The sequence below is a fragment of the Diabrotica undecimpunctata genome, chromosome 3 (genome assembly GCF_040954645.1).
Source record: "Diabrotica undecimpunctata isolate CICGRU chromosome 3, icDiaUnde3, whole genome shotgun sequence".
In the NCBI taxonomy this organism is placed as follows: Eukaryota; Metazoa; Arthropoda; class Insecta; order Coleoptera; family Chrysomelidae; genus Diabrotica; species Diabrotica undecimpunctata.
This window is the reverse complement of record NC_092805.1, coordinates 66,894,301-66,918,254: the sequence shown is the minus strand read 5'-3', so window position 1 is coordinate 66,918,254 and position 23,954 is coordinate 66,894,301. Positions and strand designations below refer to the sequence as shown.

The window sequence follows — 23,954 nt, the reverse complement described above, 5'->3', positions numbered from 1 at the left end:
CTAATCCGAACTGTTCAACTATATTTTCAACTGCACCTACTACAATTTTTGCATTAAAGTCTCCTAAGATGTAAGGAATATTTCTAGTTTTTGTTAACTTAATTGTGTGTGTATGTATGTGTGTGTGTGTGTGTGTGTGTGTGTGTGTGTGTGTGTGTGTGTGTGTGTGTTTTGTTTTATGGCACTGGAACTAAGCCAATTAGCCAGGACTTAATTGTATTGTGCAATTCTGAATGAAACTTTTTGATCTCATCTTCGGTCTTATCAGCCGCGAGAGCATAGACTTGGATCATATGAATATTACAGTTCTGTGCTTGAATTTCAAGCATTAATATTCTTTCTGAGATTTGAATCACACCTAGCACTGATTTTCTAATAGTGTTGCTTATGATGAAAGCTACTCCGTATCGATGATCAGTTTTCTCTCCTTCAGTGTAATAAATATTGTGGTTATTTATTGATATCTCTCCATTTCCTGACCATTGTACATCGCTTACCCCAAGTATATCTGTATTTAGCCTCTTTTTCTCTTTAATAACATTATGTAATTTTCCAGGCTTACACATACTTCTTACATTCCAGATAGCTTTTTTTATCTGAGAGGGTTAAGTATTTTTTTTTTGGTTTTTTGTGCAAGCATTTCGCATGTTGACGACCGAGGAGGCCTTGCGTTCTGGTGGTTGTCCTCCCCTGCCGGATTTTGGTCTCCGATTACCATAATCAATAATGTCTCTTGCTCAAACAGTGCTAGCCATTAAAATTTATACTAGAGATGTCGTCAGGGACCTTTAATGCAGTAGTTTCTCGTTGCCTTCTGCATTATGATGCCGTTAACCACTATTTGATTATAATAAGTGGCAAAATATTGTATGTTGATTCCTTTGCCAGTATACATATCTTGAGAGACATACCATTGTTGCAACTACCACATATAGTTACAATCAGCATTCCAAACGAACCCTAGAAGACATATATTTGGTTTAATGGAGGTTCATTCATTGAGTTCGAAATTCTTGAAATTAAAGAGAAGGATGTTAACAGAAGTCATATAAAAGATGTTTTTCCAGGGGTACCAAGTAATATTAACTCATCGTTTAGATGTATAGATGAAAATATTTATTTTCTGAAGAGCAATACCTACTACAAATATAATAAATTTACAAAAAACATCGTGGAAATTAGGGCATTTAATTGAAATATCTTAAGAATACCATGTCTTGAAGGGGTTTTAGTTAAACAGCTAAAACTTTTATTGTCTAGTTAGTTATTTTTTTCATGAATTAATGCCTATAATAGTAGTAGACAACTATTTTTATTAATTATTTATTAATTCAGAAAATATATGTTTTCTATTTCCTCATTCTTGTATTATCGGTTATTATTTTATTAATTCAGAAAATATTTGTTTTCTATTTCCTGATTCTTGTATTATAGGTTATTATCTTATTAATTCAGAAAATATATGCTTTCTATTTCCCGAGTCTTATATTATAGGTGATATGAATAAACATAAAAAATTAAAATTAGATATTTATTAGTAATTTTTATTATCTAATGATTACATATATATTTATTAAAAGTTAGTTATTATTACATACATATTCAGTGACAGTTACATGCAGCCAATGCCAACATCTTTAGCTTTAACGACCAGGTTTAACATTTATATTGTTAATAGTATTCTATTTTGTTGTTTATTCTGTTATTGTAGTGGCATATTGACCAAAAGGTAAAGTGTCATATGATTTTTGTTGTAAATACTGTTTATCGTCATGTTGGCTTAATGCATTTTCATTATCTAACGTGAAATTATAATGAAAATCATACATGAAAACTTTGGATATATCCAGAATAAACATTGTAATGTATAATGGTTTGAATATTAGATCTATTGTATCTAGTTCAATCGCTATTAAATTAAAATTGGGGATTGGAAATCAAATTTTTGTCACTTTGTCTTTCCTCCCATTTAGAAATAAGCTTTGCTACGCAATGTTTACGTATGTTTTTTTATTGTTTAACAAAAGATGGCGTTATTTATCGGTTTGTAAAGATCTTTCTTAAATGCAGTTGTTGCTGTGGTTTGTAAGTTTTTATTAAGGTCGATATACGGCTTAAGCCATGCGCTCTGTTGGGACTTTAACACGTTATATATTTTTGTTAGTTTAAGCCGTGCATTGAGAGCTTGTTTGAGGTTGAGATAATACAACGTGTATTCTGTCTTATGATGTAGGGTAGTCATAAGTTTATTCAACTTAGATCCTGTTAAAACACGATGTTGTCAACAAAATGAAAGATCTCGATGTAAGTCGTATAAGTATTCTGGATAATCCAAATCAACTTGTAGTATCTACCCCGTATCTCCATCGCCAATATTACTGTCCGCCTACTCAAACTTTGCATCCGGTAAAAATTACTCAACCATATAAATTATTGACATTTAGGTAGAGTAAATATTTACTGGGTTTTGATAGATCATAATTAGAGATGTACGTATTGTTAGCCTCCGAGTATCGATTGCTCGCTTGAATAATTCCCTCCGAATAGATTTTTCGATAAACATTATTTTGTTGATGTCCTGCAGCAGCTCCAATTTGCAACCTGTATATTTGAGCATCGCATCCCAGGCAAAATCCTGGCATAGTGTAATACCAAGCAGGATCAAGGCCGTATGTACTTCGACATTTTTGTGGAAAATTTAGGAGATATAAACAAGTTAACATTATATTGGTGTCCATATATTGTTTTCTTCTTTTTCATTTTATGTAGACATGACTCGGCCTGTTTTTCAATATGCCTCTAGTAACTTGTCGTTTCATCGTTTTCGTGGCCTTCCTACTGATCGTCTTCTTATTGGGGAACTGTCTCTTGCTATCTTTACTAATATATTTGTTTTTATTCGACTTATATGATCGTTCCATTCTACTCTTCTATTTCTTACCCAGTTCTTGATGTTCTCCACCTTGCATCTACGTCGTATATCTGTACTATCAATTTTTCCAAGACCTTTTATCTCAGCTGTTTCTAACATGCTTTTTGTCCTTTCTGTGTCAGGTCGTGTTTCTCCCGCATATGTCATTATTGGTCTAATGACTGTTTTGTAAATTTTGCCTTTCATTTCTTTCTCGATATTTTTATTTCTCCATATTGTTTAATTCCGGCAAACTGCGGCTCTGTTTGCTTTATTCACATGATCTTTTCCTTTAGTTTCAAGCTTTCCGTAGCTACATAATGTGATGCCCAGATTTTTAAACTCCATCACTTGTTTTATTATCTGACCTTCCAACTCTAATTTATATCTCAATAAATTTTCTGTTATAACTATGCATTTTGTATTTTTTGGGGGGAAATTAACAGGTTAAATTTTCTGGCGGGTATATTAAATTGATGCAGCATAGCTTGTAAATCATCTTCACTTTGGGAGAGTAGTAGGTATTGCGTCGCCTGCATAGCAGATGATTTTAAGTTGTTTTTCTCCCACTTGGTATTCTTTTTTAGTTCTTACTTTTTTTATTATTTCATCCATAATCATGTTATGAACTCATCCTTATATTTTTATAGGTCTTCATATATAACATATATTATATTTCAAAATACATATTTTTAATATCGAATTATTGCCAAATATTCTGCGCATGCTGGTACATATCTTTATAAATGTTTTCATCTATTAGCGAACTAATTAATAATATATGTCAGTTGAGTTCCCTTTAACCAAACCATAGTATAGATGTGCTTATCGAAGAATATGTCTTTTATTCGTAAAAACTCCATTCATTCGGGTTTGGCATTTGAAAATTCTCGGGGTAAGTATCTCAAACCTTCGGTATATTATGTGATGGCTAGCTTCTGTAATAAAAAAATTAAAAACGTCAACGGATCAACAAATCTCAACTTTTTTGGATTCTTTATTGTTTAGAGTAAAGGAAATATATCTTTCCTTGTTTATTGGAAGTAGACTGATGCTTTCTTTTATTGACAAATATTTTATCGTAAAGTATGAATCGTAACCGCTAAGGTTATGGAAAAATACGGGAACAAAAAAGTTTTTTTTAATTTAGGTTACACACACCGACGTGATACTCATCTGTAACAACGAGGTCTTCTTCTAAAAATGTTTTTTCACAAATGTGACAAGTCGTTGCTTCATTACTGTTTGCCTTATTATTTATGGGCACAATATGCTTTACCTTTTTCTGTACAAACAACTTGTTCTGTCACAACTCTATTATTTCCGTGGCAAATAACATAACATAACATTGTGGCAGCCGTAGCTCAGTGGCTGTGTTACTGGCTTAACAAGCTGGAGGGCCCGGATTCGAATCCTAGCACCGACAAAATTTTCAATGTCTAATTTAACTGAGCTGCCACCGTGCTTCGGAGGGCACGTTAAGCCGTCGGTCCCGGCTACGAAAGTAGTCGTTAAGTCATGTTAGGGGCGCTTGAAAATCCTAACACTAGACCTTAGCCAGAAGGTTACATGAACTTACTTACTTATAACATTTAACGTAATAACCGGCACTAAAGGCTTTATGCTTTTGATGCTAAATTGTTTTTCTTTCAAGTAGACTATTCTTAATTATTTGTAGTATTGTCTCAAAGTCTGCATAGACGACAAAAGGTGTTGTCTGTTTATATATTGTTCATTGATTTTCTAACAATATTTTTCATGGTCATTTAGCCAATTAAAGCTGCTAAAATATTTGTCCTTTAAGTATGGTACCTGATAGCTTTGACCCACCGGCAAATCCACTAGCCGCTTGATAATCTTATAGGTTACACTGGTTATTTTGTTAATTGCTGAAAGGTCCATTCTACAATTAGTAAATAATAACAATTATCAGACTTTATTATCTTGTATAGAAAAAAGAAATTAAAAAATAACTATCAATAAAATGCAGCTAAAATAGTGGTAATAAAGTGTAGTAAAAAAAACTGATAAATTAGTAGTAACTATTTATTAACTTGTGTAGAAAAATGAACTAAGAAATAACTTTTTAAATAAATAAAACGACGCCAAAAAAATCGGTATTCAAAGAGTGTGGTAAAAAAAGTAAATACTAAATAAATCGCAATTATTAAAAAAGTAAAGAAATTATTAACTTTATACAAAAAAAGGAACTTAAGAATAACGCTGCTAAAGACATTTATATTCATCAAAATGTGTTGTCTAATATGTAAAACGAATAAAAACATTACCTGTCTTGATTACTAGTTATAGTACAAACAAAAACACAAACTGGTTGTAAATATAATAACTCTTGGTTGGTTACTAGCGAGTAATGATCTTTGACTTATTATTAGTGAATAATGATATCTGCGTAGCGCGCTTTATGCTATTATGTTGTTATGAAAATAGAGGTTTATATTTAAAATAACGCGCAATAATTAGATTGTTGATCAATCTGTTTTTATTATCTTTGGTTTACACAATTTGCATGGAAAATATCACTAATTAGTTTTCTGATCAATTTCGAGTTAATACCAATGACGACAATGGACACGACTCTTCCTGTTATGGTAGGTACACATATGCGAGCCGAACTGTTTGCGAACTGCTCGTGAGCTGTTCGCGAAGAGTTCGTTGAAAATATGTTTATGTTCAGGCTATCCAATACCCTAAGTATCTAATAACAAACCGAGAATTAATTTACTTCGTTAATCTAAACATTTCGGTATTTTGTTTACATTATCTGTTATTAATTTCTCTCGCTACTTAGATAAGCCGCGCTCGTTCAGCAATTTTGTTTAACAGAATGATATCATCGCACACTTGGCAGAAACAATTTATAGACACAATTTATAGTTCTGCGAACATTCTTTGTGTTCGTCCCAAAAACCTACAGGCGGTGGTTCCTGACGAGCAACGAACGAACAGCTCGCAAGCGGTTCGTCCCGTCGTACAAATTAACGAATATAGCGTTCACAAACGGTTCGCGAACAGTTCTGCTCGCATATGTGTACCCGCCTTTACACATATGCGAGCAGAACTGTTCGCGAACCGTTTGTGAACGCTATATTCATTAATTTGTACGACGGGAGCAACCGCTTGCGAGCTGTTCGTTCGTTGCTCGTCAGGAACCACAGCCTGTCGGTTTTTGGGACGAACACAAAGAATGTTCACAGAACTATAAATTGTGTCTATAAATTGTTTCTGCTAAGTGTGCGATGAGATCATTCGGTTAAACAAAATTGCTGAACGAGTGCGGCTTATTCAAAAGTAACGAGAGAAATTAATAATAGATAATCTAAACAAAATACCGAAATGTTTAGAATAACGAAGTAAATTAATTCTCGGTTTGTTATTAGATACTTAGGGTATTGGATAGCCTGAACATAAACATATTTTCAACGAACTCTTCGCGAACAGCTCACGAGCAGTTCGCAAACAGTTTGGCTCGCATATGTGTACCCACCTTAAAAGATAACCAGCTCCTAATCTATTTTCTCTAATTAGGCCTTATCTTATCACTTCCGCGCTTATCACAACCTGTTTGAGTCTAGATTTTATAACATTCTTTATTTACTACTATTTAGGCCTTATCTTATCGCATCCTGTTGGTTTAAGTGAAGAAAAGTCCTAGATGGTAAAATTCAGAGCAGATGGTCAAAATATAGGTCACGTAAAAGATTAGTGGGCGCAGTGGTAGCTAACGTGCATAATTTGCTGGATTCCACATCTTTACAAACGGCGCAGGACCGTCTTTATGTCATGCAGAAATTACATAAACCCAAGCGTAGTACCATTAAAGACTAGAAAACTAGACTAGAAGAGCTAACTATAAAATAAAAAAAGTGTTGAAGATGAAGAATATGAAGCTGATAAAATTTAGGGCAACATTTTAAATAATGGAATTAATAAAAAAGTATCATTGAATTGTTTAATGTTAAATGAATCAATTACTTTTAAGAATGAAACTATTCTTTATGGCATCTAGATAAGATTATAATAGAATTAGATCAGAATAGAATAGAATTAGAAGTAGAATCAGTTAGTTCGTATTTATTTAAATAATTTGTTTTTTTTTTAATTTTAATTGTATTGTATACTTACCAAGAAACATTTATATTAGTATTGCATTACAGTAGATAAATAGTTTCATATTAATGTTAATTAGTAAACATAAAGTGTGAAGTGGAACTGCAAAACAGTTTTTGATAAACAGTTTACTACAAGCAGATACATTATCATGCATTTTGTTTAATATAGTTTTGAAAAAAATTAAAAAGGATGTAAATATCAACATCACAAGTACCGTAATTTATAGAAGCATACAACAACTTACCTACGAAGGCGATTTAGATATCATCGGTCAACACAAAAATGCAGTAAAAGAAATTTTAATGAGCATTGGAAACGCAAGCAAGTACATAGGCCTAATTATGAATATATGTAATGGAAAGTATATGGCAGTGAGTAAAATATGGCAAACAGAAGACCCCTTTGAATTTGAAGGTAACAGTGTAGAGAAAGTAAATGGAATTTACAACGGTGACAATAATAGATATTTATTTTTCCATGATGTCTTAATTTCACTATTGTAGAAAAAGATAGACAATCGGCTCCCAGTCCCGAGCAGATCTCGGGCTTAATCTCTATTACCATAGAGTGCTAGTTATCCCCTAAATTGCTAAAAAGAAGTTAACGCACAACGAGAACTACTTAAAAAATATATTTCTTGTATTATGTCGTCTTGTAATTTATATAAAATTAAAATATGCCCGTGAATCTTTTTAAAAACGATAACGCTTCTCATCCAAACATTGAAATTGACTTTGAACATTTAGTTATAATATGTGTATGTTTTTTTATTTATTTGTTTAAACAAGTTACATAAATATTTTGTTTTAAATAAACAAAAAATAATGTACAAAAAGGTTATATTGCTTTCCTTGCCTATAAAAGATTTTAAGGCAAACTAATAACAAACATGCAGTGTAATGTTTAAAGTTTTTTTTGGTATAATTTCTTTATTTCTATAGTCATTGTTCTCATTTTGTTGATTGTATTTAATAATTATTCGTTATAACACGTAGTTTACCACCAAACCTATATTTACCTTATGAAGTCCTTCCAAACAAGATGAAGTTATATCATCTTTTAACTTTTGTCTATGTTTTAATCTAGCTCTCCTAGCAACCAATATACTCAATGCTGATGGTGGACCATTCGAATCAGTATTTTCAGCTAAAGGTAGACCTAATACAGATATAACAGAAGTCCAACAACAAGTTAAAATTCTTCTTGATAACTTGATTCCTGCTTCTATTTCTGGATTTGTTTCAGTTGATGCCTGGACTCTCTGTAGTTTTTGCCAATCAGTAAGAAGCTGGGATACGGAGAGACCTCCAATATCTACAAAAATATTACCAACTACTAGAATCCAATTAACAGAAATCTATATGTTTTATATTTATCTAATATACAAAAAATAGAAATAGTAATGAAAACAGTATTAGTAAATTTAATACCGAATAAATACTTGAAATACTAAATGATTTAGAATGTGAACTATACCTTTAAACTCCGCATCCAGTAAGTACTGGGTGGACTGAGTAGCTCAGTAAATGCCGGTGCCGGTCCAAAGCCCAGATAAAGGAGGAGGGTTGATGCGATGGGCTAGCAACTCATCCCTTGTCAAAGGAAATAAATGCTAAAGATTTCTACCAAAAGCCTTGAAATACAAAGGATGGATCAAAACAAAGACGACTAATGCAACGAAAAAGGAAAATGATATTGACTACATGGAATGTAAAAGGAAACCAAATGTACAACCAAACAAGCAGAAGTATACAAAGAATTAGCGAAAAGAAAAATTGATATATATATATATATATATATATATATATATATATATATATATATTCTCACCGAGACCAAGAAAAAGGGAAAAGGAAATGAAGAGATAGGAGAATATATACATATTGTACCGTTTTTAAATAAAACGAGCGGTTCGAATTTATATAAATATATTTGTTTGTAAGTTTACAGCACGAAAATATTTTATCAACTCAACTTAACTCATGAACGGTATGCTTATATATAAAAGTTATTATGTACTAGAATATTCTGACGTAGTCCACCTCTAATTCGTTTGCTTGTCGGGTCGAATTCTCCAGCGGTCGACAGTTCCCGTCGCTTCTAGAAGGACAGATTATCCTCGTCCCGGCCTACAACCGTTATATGGGCTACGTAGAATGCAAGTTTGTAACACTGCTCCCCTCTTAGATCTGAGCGTCCCGATCAGCAACTCCATATGTAGGTCCAGTTTACTGACTTTGAAGGACACGATCTTATCGGGTTAATGCAACACACACGCCGGTTTCTCGCAAGATCACTTCAAGCATGCTTCTGACAATCTTCCAATCCAGATTGTCTAGTGCATGGCCTATCTTGGGTAAGGCAAAATTCTTGATGTCATAATTGCAGACGATTTTCTTCAGGCTGCTGGTTTTTTAACCCTTCCAAATAACCGAATTTCTTATAAAATACAGATGAGATTCCTTTACATCGCGATCCTTTTCCCTTACCTTGGCTATGCCGAAAGCATGTTCGTAACACTGATCCCCTCTTAAATCTGACCGTTCCGATGAGCAACTGTATATGTAGGCACAGGATGGCGTAATCTACAGGACTCTCCAGCTCTGCATGAACCCTTTAGAGAGAAATAACAGTCTACTGACTTTGAAGGATACGATCTCATCGGGTTAATGCAACACACAGTAATTCGTACGCCGGTTTCTCGGAAGATCACTTCAAGCATGCTTCTAACAATCTTCCAGTCCAGATTATCTAGTGCATGGCCTATCTTGGGTAAGGCCAAATTCTTAATGTCGTAATTGCACACAATTTTCTTCAAATTAGTTAGAGCACGCCATATATCCTCGTAGCTTGCCCTGTCTGTATACGACTTCCTAGTCACCTAGTCACCATATACAGCAAAGATCGAGAACCATCTTCTAATCTCAGTACTCTTCCAACTTTAGGCTGCTGGTTTTTTAACTCGTCCAAACAACCGAATTTCTTATAAAATACGGATGAGATTCCTTTAGTCATCTCAAGATCTTGGGCAACACAGTGGGCTAGAGAGACGTTATGCGGAACACTAAAAAGATCCTGCTGAACTTCTGTGGTCACGCCGAATCTAGAACTCTTTCTCTCTGCATAATTTGACATAAATTCATTAAAGCTTGGTCGCCGGTCATCTTTGATCTAATGTTGAAGGGTTCGTGCTTCTTCTGTTTCATTTGAGCCAGCATATGGTGCAAGACGATTTATGTGAACTACTTTTGGTTTACCTTTCGAAAACTTCTTAATTCGGTATATTACGTCATTTATTTTCTTTTTAATTTCATACGGACCTTCCCATTGTCTTTGCACTTTGGGAGACAAGCCTTGACGACGTTGTGGATTATAAAGCCAAACAAGATCACCTACTTCATAGCTTTCACTCTTGCATCGAGAATCATATTGATCTTTCATTCTGTCACTGGCTATTTGGATGTGTTGTCGGGCAAGTGCATGAATGTTGTTCATTCTTAACTTCAGGCGGTCGACATAATCTTCGCTTGCAACATGTTCTTCGGAAGGTCTGCAGCCAAACTCTAGGTCGCAGGGTAAACGAACTTCACGACCTAACATCAGGCAGGTTGGAGTCTGGCCTGTAGTTTCATTCACGGCAGAGCAGTAGGCCATTAGGAATAAATGAATGTGCTGGTCCCAATCTCTTTGATGTTCTGATACAACTTTGGACAGGTGTTTACCCATAGTTCGGTTCATTCTCTCAACCATTCCATCTGATTGAGGATGCAAAGGTGTCGTTCTGGTCTTATTGACACCAATCAATTTACAAACGTTTTGGAAAAGGGTTGACTCGATGTTTCGCCCTGGTTGGGGTGGATCTCCAAGGGAACACCAAATCGCCTAAAGAATTCTTTAACAAGTACCTCTGCTACGATAGCAGCTTCTTGATTTGGTATCGCATAGGCCTCAGTCCATTTCGTAAAATAATCCATGACTACCAGGATATATTTATTTCCATCATTTGTCTCTGGAAGTGGACCTGCAATGTCGATTGCTACTCTTTCCATAGGACTACCAACATTGTACTGTCTCATGGGTGCCCTCTTTTTACCAACTGGACCATTACTGGTTGCAGACAGTTCACATTGCCGGTACCATCTTCTTACATCATCTTTACAGTTCACCCAATAGAACCGTTCTCGAACCTTTTGCAGAGTCTTCGTGATTACAAAGTGCCCACCTGATGCACCGTAATGCAACTGACGCAATACTTCTGACACTTTACTTTTAGGTACAATCAACTGAAGCTTAGTTTCTGTACCATCATGGTTCTCAAAGGTTCTATACAGAAGATCATCTTTCAGCACTAGGCAATTCCATTGGCTCCAGTAACACTTGACTTCTGGACTACATGCACTAATGTCTTGCCAAGAAGGTCTTTCACTTCGGCGCATCCAATCTAATAATCTTTTTATATATGGATCATCTGCTTGAGCGTCTTGCTGTTAAAGCTGCATTTGATCATTAATGACGGTGGTTCGTCTCACGGGGCAAAGTCGTTCTTCTAATTCAAGACAATGATTACGATTTGCACTGTATGGCCGTCTTGACTGAGCCTCAGTATTTGAATGACTTTTTCCAGCCAAGTGTTCGATCTGTTCTAGCTTTCTGACTGTTCTATTATTTTTATGCAATTTACGACGAATGTGACCTACGTCGTTACCATTCCAACATCTGGGTTCACGTCTCTTCGGCATTATGTTACGAACTACTTTCCGTACGATTTCCTTCAGACGTTTCTCGTTTTGTTCGTCGCTCTCTTCAGAGGTTCGTACTCGATAGCTCCGTGAAGCTTGACTAGCTGTTTCATGTTCCAAGGCAATAGCGAGCGCTTCATCTAAAACTTTCGGTCTTGCTAGTCGTAAAGCTTTCTGTAGTTCACTGTCTCTCAACCCATTTATGAAGGTATCTACAGCAATTTCTTCCAATATGTTGTCTGGTGCCTCTGGATAGGCCAACAGCGCTATACGAGCAACATCTGCTTCAAATTCTTGCAAACTCTCACTTGCTCGTTGGATTCTACTTCTTATTTGTACTTTGTAGACTTGTTGCATATGGGCATCTCCGTGACGTTTGTCTAATTGTGTGAACAAGGTCTGGTAACATTTTTCTTGACCCTTAGGAATCGATCTTAGGATATCCGCAGCATCACCTCGTAAAGCAGCAGTCAAGGAAACAGCTTTTTCTTGTTCTGTCCAATGATTGGCTGTCGAAATAGCTTCAAATTTTCTAAGGTATATGGACCAAGAAGACTTTCCATCAAATGGTGGCAATTTGAATCTCATATTATGTGTCGTTTCGTCTTTAGGTGATTCTTCTTTCACTATCGGATCTAAGGCTATTGTATTAACTGGTGGTAGCACTTTTGTATTAGTTATCATGCTCTCTAACTGTTTGATCTTCTCTTCTACGTCTTCTATCTTGTCGTTTACATTTTTCTGTATCTTATCAAATGTTCTTGAGACTTCTTCAAATTTTTCATTGTTTTTTAATAATTTGAGAAGTTTCTTCGATCATTTGAGACGTTTCATCGAATCTTTTGGAAACATTCTCGAATTTATCATCAGTTTTTTTAGAAGTTTCTTCTATTTTCATTAAAACTGCTTCTTCTGCTGATTGAAAGTGGAATGTCTCTGGGTCATCTCCATTCTTGTTAAGAACAGTCTTCAGTCGTTCTTGGAGTATCTTCTTGGAGCCGCTTCAGTCTTCATCGCGTTCTTCCAGTTGCTCACGCAACTGTTTTACTGAAGGTTGTACTAGCAGCATCTTTGATCAAGCACACACGTACTTTTTAAATGTTCTTTCGTACAAAGATCACTGCCGAACTACGCGGATGTTCCCGACAAACAATACTTTTCAAAAGTCCAAAAGTCTTTTTCAAAAGTCACTGCTCAATTTATTTTCAAAATCTCACACCGGACACCAACTGTAGCGAGATTAAATAAAACGAGCGGTTCGAATTTATATAAATATATTTATTTATAAGTTTACAGTTCGGTACTCTCTATATATACCAAAAGTATTATGTTCGAGAATATTCTGGCGTAGTCCCACCTCTAATTCGCCTACGTGACCGGTTATTCTCTCTCGCACTCGATACATCGCGACGCTTCTCGAAGAGTATTAGAGATGCAATGCAACCGTTACCTGGGCCATGCCGAAAGCATGTTCGTAACAATATCTAAAGAAGGCACTACCAAAAGAGACATCGAAAACAGAACGCAGCAGAGAAAAAAGCGGTAAACATTCTAAACTCTCTACTACGGTCTAAAGATATTAGACAAGAAACGAAACTGACAATCTATCGCACCTTGGTAGAGCACCAAAAAAATAGAAGTAGTAGAAACGGATTTTCTAAGGAGAGCGTGTATCCAAAAAAGATCATATCAGGAATGAAGATATTAGAAGGAGACCAAATACTGTATATTCATACAGTGTAGACAGAATTGAAAAGAGTCAACTAGTGTGGTATGGTCTCGTGAAGCGAATGAATGAAGATATATGGCCAAAGAAAGCTTTGAATTACATACCACAACAAAGAAGAAGAAGGGAAAGGCCTTCAGTTGCCTGGGAAGAAAATGTACGGCACATAATTAGAGATAGAGTCATCAAAGAAGACGAATGAATGGACAGAAAACGATGGCGGTCGAAATGCTCCTCGCTTACATACATATATATATATATATATATATATATATATATATATATATATATATATATATATATATATATATATATATATATATATATATATAAATATATACATATATATATACATATATATATATATATATATATATATATATATATATATATATATATATGTATATATATATATATATATATATATATATATATATATATATATATACAGTGTGGATATTAAGTCTTACCCCCCTCTAGTGAACTCCGTTATTTAAGACAAAGATGATAAACGCTCGGACCCGTCAATTTTTATTTTAATAGAGGTATTTTATAACATAAAAAAAATTGTCACCCCTTTCATCCCCTTCACTTGATAGCTACCCCCTCAGATTTTTTAAATAGCAATGGGGGTCGTGCGATAGTTTGTTGGAAAAGGTTTGAAAAGAAGAATTCAAAAATGTATAAGTTTGAAATTTTGTATGGCATATTGGTTTTATTTAAAATAAAATATACAAAAAATAATGTAAAAAATTACATCTTTAAAATTAAAGGAACTGGCAAATTACCCTAAAGAAAACTTAAATTACTGCAGGAGATGCTCGAAATGTTCTCCATTTACTTCCTGGCAGAAGTAGATTCTTTCTTTCGTTGCCTCCCTAACCCTTTGTAGGGTCTGCATATCAATCTTATCACATTCTTCGATTATTCTTTGACGGAGTTCATCAACTGTCGTCAACTGGCTCCCATACAGTTTGGATTTAAGGTAACCCCATAGGTAAAAATCTAGAGGAGTAAGATCTGGTGATCTTGGTGGCCATTCAATGAATCCACGACGTCCAATCCATCTTCTCGGATACAAATTATTTAAAAAATTTCGAACGCCAGCATCGTAATGAGGCAGAGCTCCATCTTGCTGGAAAATAATATCTTGGGTGAATTCGCCTGGATTGTTTCTAAGCACATCATGAATTGCAGGAATTATTTGTGTTTCCAACAGATTAAGATAGCTTTCGCCCGTTAAATTGCCTTCGATAAAAAAAGGACCTATAATGTGATCCCCTAGTATACCTGCCCAAACATTTAATTTAGTGGAAAATTGAGTATGACACTCTCAAAACAATCGAAGGTTTTCGTCAGACCAATATCTTACATTTTGTCGATGTACATGACCATTTAAATAGAATGTAGCTTCATCGGAAAAACAAATATGTCTTAAATAACTTGGATCTTGTGAAATATTATTATCCATAGTTTCACAATATTGTAGTCGTCGATCTGGATCATCCTCTGTCAATTCGTGCACCATTTTCATCTTATAGGGATGAAATTTTTGCGTTTTTAAAATGTTTAAGACAGTCCTGTGACTTACTTCGCATTCGCGAGCAACATTTCTAGTTGAACTGGATGGATTTACTACAAATTGAGACAAAATATCTACTTGCTTTTCCTTAGAAATCTTTTTTCTACCATCCCGTTTCTTGTTTTCGACAGAACCAGTTTCACAAAATTTGGTGACAAGTAGTCTATAGTAATGTCGATCAATTGGACGATTCGAAAAACGTTCATTAAATATTCTCACAGCTTCATGGTAGTTACGGCCTGCTTCGCTAAATATTAAAATTGCTTCACATTTGTCTACTAATCTACGAGGTGGTGCCATTTTGATTATTTTGAATTTTTAACACTAACAATTTACAGTTTACCGCTAAAGCTCACCAAATCTCAAGTTCTTGTCAATATTCTTTACAATCAACAGTGATAATTGCTTGGTTTTTATGACAGTTGTCAAAAACTATACACGCCAACTAGATTATTTAAAAAATTGTTCTAACCATGATATGTTTTAACGACACAAAAGTATTTATTCTGTAAAAAAATAATTCGGTATAAACGTTCAAGAATAAAAATTAAATAAATTTTGTTATACCGAATGTCCCATATTAAAGCAAAACCAGTGTACCTACTTTTGTATTGTTGTATCGCAGTGTATCTCCAAACAATAAATCGTTATTAACAAACAGATCCTTAAAGTTAAAGTAAAGTGTGTAGATTTTAGAATTCTTCTTTTCAAACCCTTTCCAACGAACTATCGCACGACCCCCATTGCCATTTAAAAAATCTGAGGGGGTAGCTGTCAAGTGAAGGGGATGAAAGGGGTGACAATTTTTTTATAAAATACCTCTATTAAAATAAAAATTGACGGGTCCGAGCGTTTATCATCTTTGTTTGTCTTAAATAACGGAGTTCACTTGGGGGGGTAAGACTTAATATCCACACTGTATATATATACATATATATATATATATATATATATATATATATATATATATATATATATATATATATATATATATATATATATATATAGAAGTAGTAGGAAGATAGTAGAGAATTGAGAAAGAATCAGGAACATGGTAAATTGATCTATAAAGTTTAATTGATGGTACGTAGTCAGTTATTGTAATACTGATATTTAGAAATGGAATAAAATTATAAGTAGAGTTACTAGAGGATTACTGAGTTTGTTTTTAAAGGTTAAGATCTATCATATCATATATTGTTTAGTATGTTGCAGTAGATATTACTTAAATAGTTGGTGTCTGTCTTATAATTGATAGATTCAGGAGTTTTATTAATGTGTACTATTTCAAGGAAAAGTCGATTTTTATAATTATCAACTTGTTCCAAGATTTTTACTTTATTAAAGTCAAAGTTATGTCCTGTCTTTAAGTGGTGGTCCACTAAGGCACACGGGTTTTTTCGTATGTTATAGTCACTTTTGTGTTGAGTGACACGTTGTTTAAGCCACTGTTGACTTTGAACAATATAACAAATTTGACATTGACTGCAATTTATTCTGTAAATTATATTACTCATTAGTGAGTTTGGAGTTTTAACTTTTATTTTTGAGAATAACCTTGGATTTAGAAGTGGATTGTATTTAATTAATTTAATGTTCGGAAATGTTTTGAAAAGTGGGACAATTTGGTCTGTTAAATTTTTTATGTAAGGTATTTCTTTGTATAAAACTGGTTGTGGATTATTTATTAAAGCTCTATTGTAAAAGTGAGTGTTATAAATAAGTTTTTTTAATATATGTTTTGGGTAGCCATTGTTTAAAAACATCTCAAAAAGTTTCTTTAAATTGATATCTAGGAAACTCCGATCACAAATTGTCGTTACACTATTTTTCATAGATATAATTGTGTTGAATTTTTGATTTTAGCAACATGAGTTTTATTTCCTGTAGACCGATTGCTGATACTATAAATCAATATTTAATACAGTACGGTCGAAAATAATTTGAAATATAAATTTAATCAAAAAGCAAAAAGCTAGGTTAAGTATGTTCTTCTGGGGCATTGTTTGGAAACTGGAAATCGAGAGTTAAGATTTCTGTGGAAATCTCAACCCACGGCTTTTTGTCAAAAAGATTACTCTAATACACGGTTCGTAGACTTACTACGGTTGCCTCTTCCGACTGGGGTGGGGATGCTTGATTTACGTCACCAGAGTGCACAAGAATACAAAACCCATTTATTATCACAGTTTGTTCGTGGTAATTATCTTTCAGTTTATTATTTGCTTTATTATTTATCGTTATTTATGTCTTAAATATCTCAGTTTACTTTATATTTTTGTATTTGAAATTTTGGTGTTGTTTTCTATAAAAACTTATTTTGAATTAACGAAGAAACTTTATTTATTGTAGTTGTATATCGTACCTATTGTCTTCATATCTTTTTATAAGGTAGGTTAAAACTTTAAAATTTCATTGTGTATTAACGTAAAAATAATGTTGATGAAATTTTAGAATGCCAGGCACAGGTTGTAGTGTGACCAATTGTTAAAATAATCATTAATGATCAATCAAGGAAAGATATTAGAGAGTTTTTAAGCCCCTTATTTCAGTAACGTTAAACGTTATACGTTATTCTGCTCATGCGCATTAACAGAAAAATAACGGATTACTTTATTAGTGGATAAGGTATTCCCTTATTTAGGTAAAGATAAGGTTAACGGTATTAAGGGATTACGTGTTTGTAAAATTGTCAAATGCCATATATCTAAATCGTAAAAAAACGAAAAAAAAGTCATATGAGCTAAATGTCATATGATTTGGAATACGTAAGGACCGAGTTAGTCGAGGAATATCCCTTTTCTTAAATCGAAAATTTAATTCACCATATTTGTCTTTAAATGTTTCCATCACAAAATGTGGTCTTGATGCAAAAGGTATTACAGGATCAAAAATATTGTGAAGAATTAAGCCTCTTATCAAATTGTGATCTATTAGTTCTCCGTGTTTTCGTCGTCTTAATATATTTTCAATATAATCTTTCAATATGGCAAATACTTCAAATAAAATAAGTTATCAAACTGCCGTTTTATAGGTTACGTTTGTCAAATGTCAATTAACGTTAATTTGTGTTAGAGTAATTTCTGAAAGTATTGAAAAACGATTTTAAGTAAAAAAGATATCCCTTATTTCCTACTCAATGCGCATGACAAGTATAACGTTTTACGTTTAACGTACATCAAAAAGTAGAGGGCCTAAAAACTATCTATTAAAAAAATGGAAAAAATAGTTATGTACATCGGTAATTCATGCAATACCTATGTGGGGTATTAACAAACAAATGTACTATTACAAATTAATAGTACTTAATTAACAGAACTATTCCTTCGATAACTCTGGCGAGAAAATAATGGACCTTTACTCATTGGTGCAAATAATTATTAAAATTTAAATGGTTGCAATAAACAATCAAAGACAATTTATAGGTTTACGTAAAACTAGGTAAAAACTTACCGCTGGGTCTAATTACCAGGGTTTGCACTACAAAACAACGAACGAAATCAATTCAATATGCGTGCATGGGTTCACGTGCCGGGTTGCGTCTTTTCTTTTCAACGACTGGTGCTCTTCTCCCTTAAAGGGAAACATTCCACGAGCCCGATGGCGGTACTTATAGGGATCGTAGGAATACAGGGAGGACAAATGTTTTGATTAGTTCACACAACCATATTTGAATTTAAACATTCTCCCCCCTTTAAAGACCATAAGGTCTTTAAAAAACAAAACGAATTCTAAATACTATCCTTACTTAAACAACTAAAACGATAATGAATACAAACAATTCCTATACAAATCTTAAACAAATATTCAAAATTAAACTAAAAAATAAAAAAAATTAAAATTAAAATGGTGGTTTCGTCGTGGTTCTATTTGATAAAAGCCGAACAAAACAAAATCAGTAAAAAATGCTGACCATCTAGTCTTCCTCTATTGGCAAGGGACAAATTCGGACAAGAGGCCGTTTTAAGGTTCCGGTGATCGTACGCACGGTAGCCACTCGAGCTACACCGTCTTTGCCCTCATGTAATTCAACAAGACACGCGAGAGGCCATTTACACGGAGCCAAATTATCCTTCTTTAAAACAACTAAGGCACCGATTTTAGGTACAAAGCCAGAATCTAACCATTTGGACTTTTGTTGCAAGGTGTGCAAATATTCCTTTCGCCATCGAGCCCAAAAATCCCTATGGATGCGTTGTAACAACTGCCATCTGGACAAACGATTGAAGGATACCTCCGAAAAATCAGGCACAGACAAAGATGTCAAGGGTTCAAGAGTCAGGAAATGTCCTGGGGTCAACGCATTAAGATCTTCAACATCATTGGTTAATGGGGTGAGAGGGCGTGAGTTTAAGACCGATTTAATTAAAGTTAAAACGGTATAAAATTCTTCATAGGTCAAAATTTGAGCCCCGACTATACGAACAATATGTTCCTTTACAGAACGAATTCCCCGTTCATAAAAACCCCCTAAATGTGGAGCAGCGGGAGGAGCAAATGAAAACTTAATATTTTCTTTATCGAGAGCGCTCTCCATGAAGCTACTAAGCTGTCGATAAGCACTATGAAAATTAGTGCCATTATCACAAAACACTTGCGATACTCGACCTTTCCGAGCGATAAAACGTTGTAAAGCGGCCAAAAAGGCTTCCGCGGTCAAATCACTAGCTAATTCAAGATGTAAAGCCTTTGTAGCGCAGCATACAAATAGACACAAATAGGCCTTTTGAGTTCTAACTCCCCTGTAACGAGACATGGTTATCGAGAACGGTCCACCATAATCTAACCCACAAATCGAAAAGGGTTTAATGGCACTGAGACGAAATTTAGGCAAATTACCCATAGGGGGTTGTAAGTTTTTAGGAGATTGTTTCCAACATCTAATACATTTGGACAATACCAAATTAACGGCTTGTTTAGAAGACATTATCCAAAACCTTTGACTAACCAAAAACTGAGTACTCTTAAATCCAGCATGTAAATACTTCTCATGATAATGACGAACTAGAAGAGTAGTAAGACGAGATTTTTTTGGTAACAAAAACGGGTGTTTTGCTTCATACGATAACGAAGACTGAGATAGACGACCACCTACTCTTAAACACTGAATACTATCATCTAAAAATACTCCCAACTTACGAAATGGTTTTGGAAAAGAATTTGATTGAAGATGTTCTTCAAAATACTTTTCGTGTGTAAATCTGACAAGAATAATCAACGAGTCTTCTAATTCTACGAAAGTCAAGGGTCCTGACCGTTTCGACCTTTTATAACGAGAGTTGTGCGCGAATCGCAACATAAAAGCCAAAATTCTTTGGATCGAGGTAAAAGACGATTTATTTTTCAGCAAACAAGACAGAAAATGTTCCTCACGAGTGGAAACAAACACTAAAGCTTTCTTTATCTCTTCCAAAGAGGATTTTTCCTGCAATGAGGGAGGAACCTCTGGAAAAATTAATGGAATATTATACAAAAACGAAGGACCTGTTAACCAGTCTAATTTTGATAGAAAAGCGGCCGGTAGCATGCCTCGCGAAGGCGCATCGGCTGCATTATTTCGAGATTCGATATAATGCCAAGAATAATTTTGACTATGGGACTGGATATACGAAATGCGATTTGCGACGAAAGTTTTGAATCTCGAGTGGGAGCTTTTAATCCAGTGCAATACGATTTGAGAATCTAACCAAGCATACACATTTTGAAATATTATATGCTTCCACGACTCTAACACAAACGACATAAGTTTTACCAAATGAACAGCAGCTAACAATTCTAATCGAGGTATAGTAATCTGTTTTATAGGAGCTACTTTCGATTTGGCACACAGTAAATTAACTTGAACTAGGTTACGAGTATCAATACTACGAATATAAACGACACAAGCATATCCCTTTTCACTAGCATCGGCAAATCCATGAAGCTCTAAGATGGGACATGAGGAAATATTCAAAAAACGAGGAATTTTGAACTGTGAAATAAGAGATAGTTCGCTCTTATATTGTTCCCATACCCGAATTATTTCCGAAGGAGGACGATCATCCCATTTAAGACCGGTTGCCCAAAGTTGTTGGATTAAATGTTTAATAAAAAAGGTAATAGGTGTTAAGTAACCACAAGGATCATAAATTCGAGCTAATTCGTGACACAAACGATCTTTTAGTACAAGGGACGTCTTGCAATTTGACTGAAAATTGAAAGACGTCGGACTGTGCAATCCACTTCAAACCAAGGATTTTTAATGAAGGACCATTTGCTTCTGGATCTAAATTAATGGAGTGAGGATTAATATGGGATTCAGGAAATTGCGACAACAATTTGGATTCATTCGAACACCATTTCCGTAATTCAAAGCCTCCTAACTTTAACAAAGCGACTAATTCGTCAACTAAAGTTTGTGCTTCTTCGAGAGTCGAAGCACCAAAAACAAAATCATCAATATACGAAGCGTGACGAATAAGCGAGACGGCGTTAGGAAAACGAGAGCCTTCGTCTAATGCTAATTGTTGGAGAGTTCTTAAAGCGAGATACGGCGAAGATACTATTCCAAAAGTAACAGTTAATAAACGATATTCCTGAATTTCCTCAGCGCTAGAAAATCTCCATAACACGCGTTGATAATCCGTGTGTTCAGGAGCGACTAAAATATTACGATACATCTGACGAATGTCCGCACATAGCGCAAAACGATTAAGTCTAAAATTCAACAACAGCGAGACTATGTTCTGTTGCAGCTTAGGACCGACCAGTAAATAGTCGTTTAAAGATTTACCGCGACTGGGACTTTTCTGAGACGCATTATATACAACTCGAATTTTACTTGAAACACTATCTGGTTTCACAACGCAATGATGTGGAATATAATACTTTCCCCTTTTCTTTTCGGCATTAGAGACTAACTGCATATGACCTAAATCAAGATACTCCTGCATATGAAAAGAATATTCTTTTTTCAAACTTGGTTGACGAGATAAGCGTCGTTCTAATGATAGCAATCTATTTAAAGCAATATCATAGCTATCTTGCAAACAAGGCGGCGATTCACGAAAAGGCAAAGATACAACATATTTACCCGAGACGTCCCGATTATGCGTTTCCAGATAAATGTTCTCACACAGAACGTCTTCTGGTTCTGAAACTGGCTTTTCCGGTACGTTTTCCAGTTCCCAAAATTTCGTTAACGAAGAATTTAGTGGGTATTCAATATTTGAAAGACAAACAAGCGAAGTCGACGAAAGGTTAGGTGTGCTAGTAGGTCCTAACAAAATATAACCAAAAACGGTATTTAGGGCATCTGGTTATCCCGCTTTACCTTCAATTTTACCTTCTAACAACACCTTCGAAAATATGCTACAACCAATTAACAAATCTATAGATTGACTACAGTTAAATTCGGGATCGGCTAACTTCAAATTTTTAATATAATTCCACGTCGATATGTCAATTTTGGTGCTCGGCAAATCCGAGCAAACCCGATCTGTAATAATAGCCTCCAAATGAAACACCGGTGACTCCTGATGACGAGGTTGGATAGAAAAACTTATTTGACCTTGATTCAGTTTCGTTTGCATCGAATTGAGTCCGTTAACTTCAAATGAACAAGGAGTTTTAGGCCAACCTAATCTACTGGCAGCTTTACGACTAATGAACGAACTCATTGAACCTGAATCTAGCAGACATCTCAAGGGCTGTTTACACCCCTTACTATCAATCGCGTGAACTAAAACGGTACCGAGCAAAATTTCCTTTTTTGTCTCGTTTTTCTTCCCTATAAAACTAGCAGCACAATGTGATATTTCAGGCGAATTTTGTTCGACTCCCGATGCCCCTGGATTATTAGTATTTTCTATGGACGACTGACTATTGGAACGATTTCTATCAAAGTGCAACAAACTATTATGAAGGTGACTATTACATTTACTACATTTAAAGGCCTTTGGACACGACTTGACAGAATGATTAGCCTGATTAAGACACCTAAAACACGAGGAAGATTCTTTACAAAATTGGTATCTTACTTATGGAGATTTTTTCAAAAACAACGAGCAATGGTTAAGAAAATGACTTTGTTTACATAAAGCACAACATATTGACGACGAATTTGTAACAAAGGATGAACTACTATTATGCCTTGACTCATTGGAATGTTTATAATTACACTTTGGCTCCGTATAAGTTGGAGCCCTCGACGATTTCTTAGATTCACTTAAGCTACTATTCAAATTATCGTAAGCAATGTACTGAGTTTCAATAAACTCTACCAATTTTTGAAATGACGGGATTTTATTCGATTTATTTTCTAACTCAAATAACTTTACTGAATCCGCGTCTAATTTCGACAAAAGTAAATTAAACATAATAAAATCCCAATGTTCTGTCGGAAGACCTAATGTTTTCAATGCGGCTAAATTTTCTAAAAACGTATCTACTAATTTAGCCAGATTTTTCGAATTAACTACCGATATTTTCTGTACGCCCAAGATCGCATCCCAATGCGCGGTCGCACAACGACGAACATTTGTGTAGCGTTTAACAATTAGATCGTAAGCAATTTGATAATTATCGCTATTTATTGACAAATTACGAATCAAACTAAGTGGAGTCCCTTCTAAACATCCTTTCAAATACTTAAACTTTTCTACGTCTGCTAGGCCTGCGTTATTATGTACAACCGAATTATATAAGTCTAAAAACGAACTAAACTCCTTAAAATCACCCTTAAATTTAGGCAGCTCTATTTTAGGCAAGCGAATATTTGATTGTGGAACTACTACTGATCTAAACGGTTCTGGAGTTTCAAATTGTGGCTCAGATAATTCCGCACTAAATAGTTTTATTTTATAAAATTGTTCCAAAAATAATTCC

The 23,954-nt window shown here is 34.5% G+C and overlaps 1 protein-coding gene across 1 annotated transcript in view; it reads right to left on the bottom strand.

The window, feature by feature from the left end:
* Positions 1-23,954, bottom strand: part of LOC140436877 (brefeldin A-inhibited guanine nucleotide-exchange protein 3) — a 158,404-nt gene that overhangs the window by 73,339 nt on the left and 61,111 nt on the right. Inside the window, exon 12 of the mRNA XM_072526035.1 lies at positions 8,061-8,356. Within this exon, the coding sequence (XP_072382136.1) occupies positions 8,061-8,356 (296 nt within the window). The remainder of the gene's footprint in view (positions 1-8,060; positions 8,357-23,954) is intronic.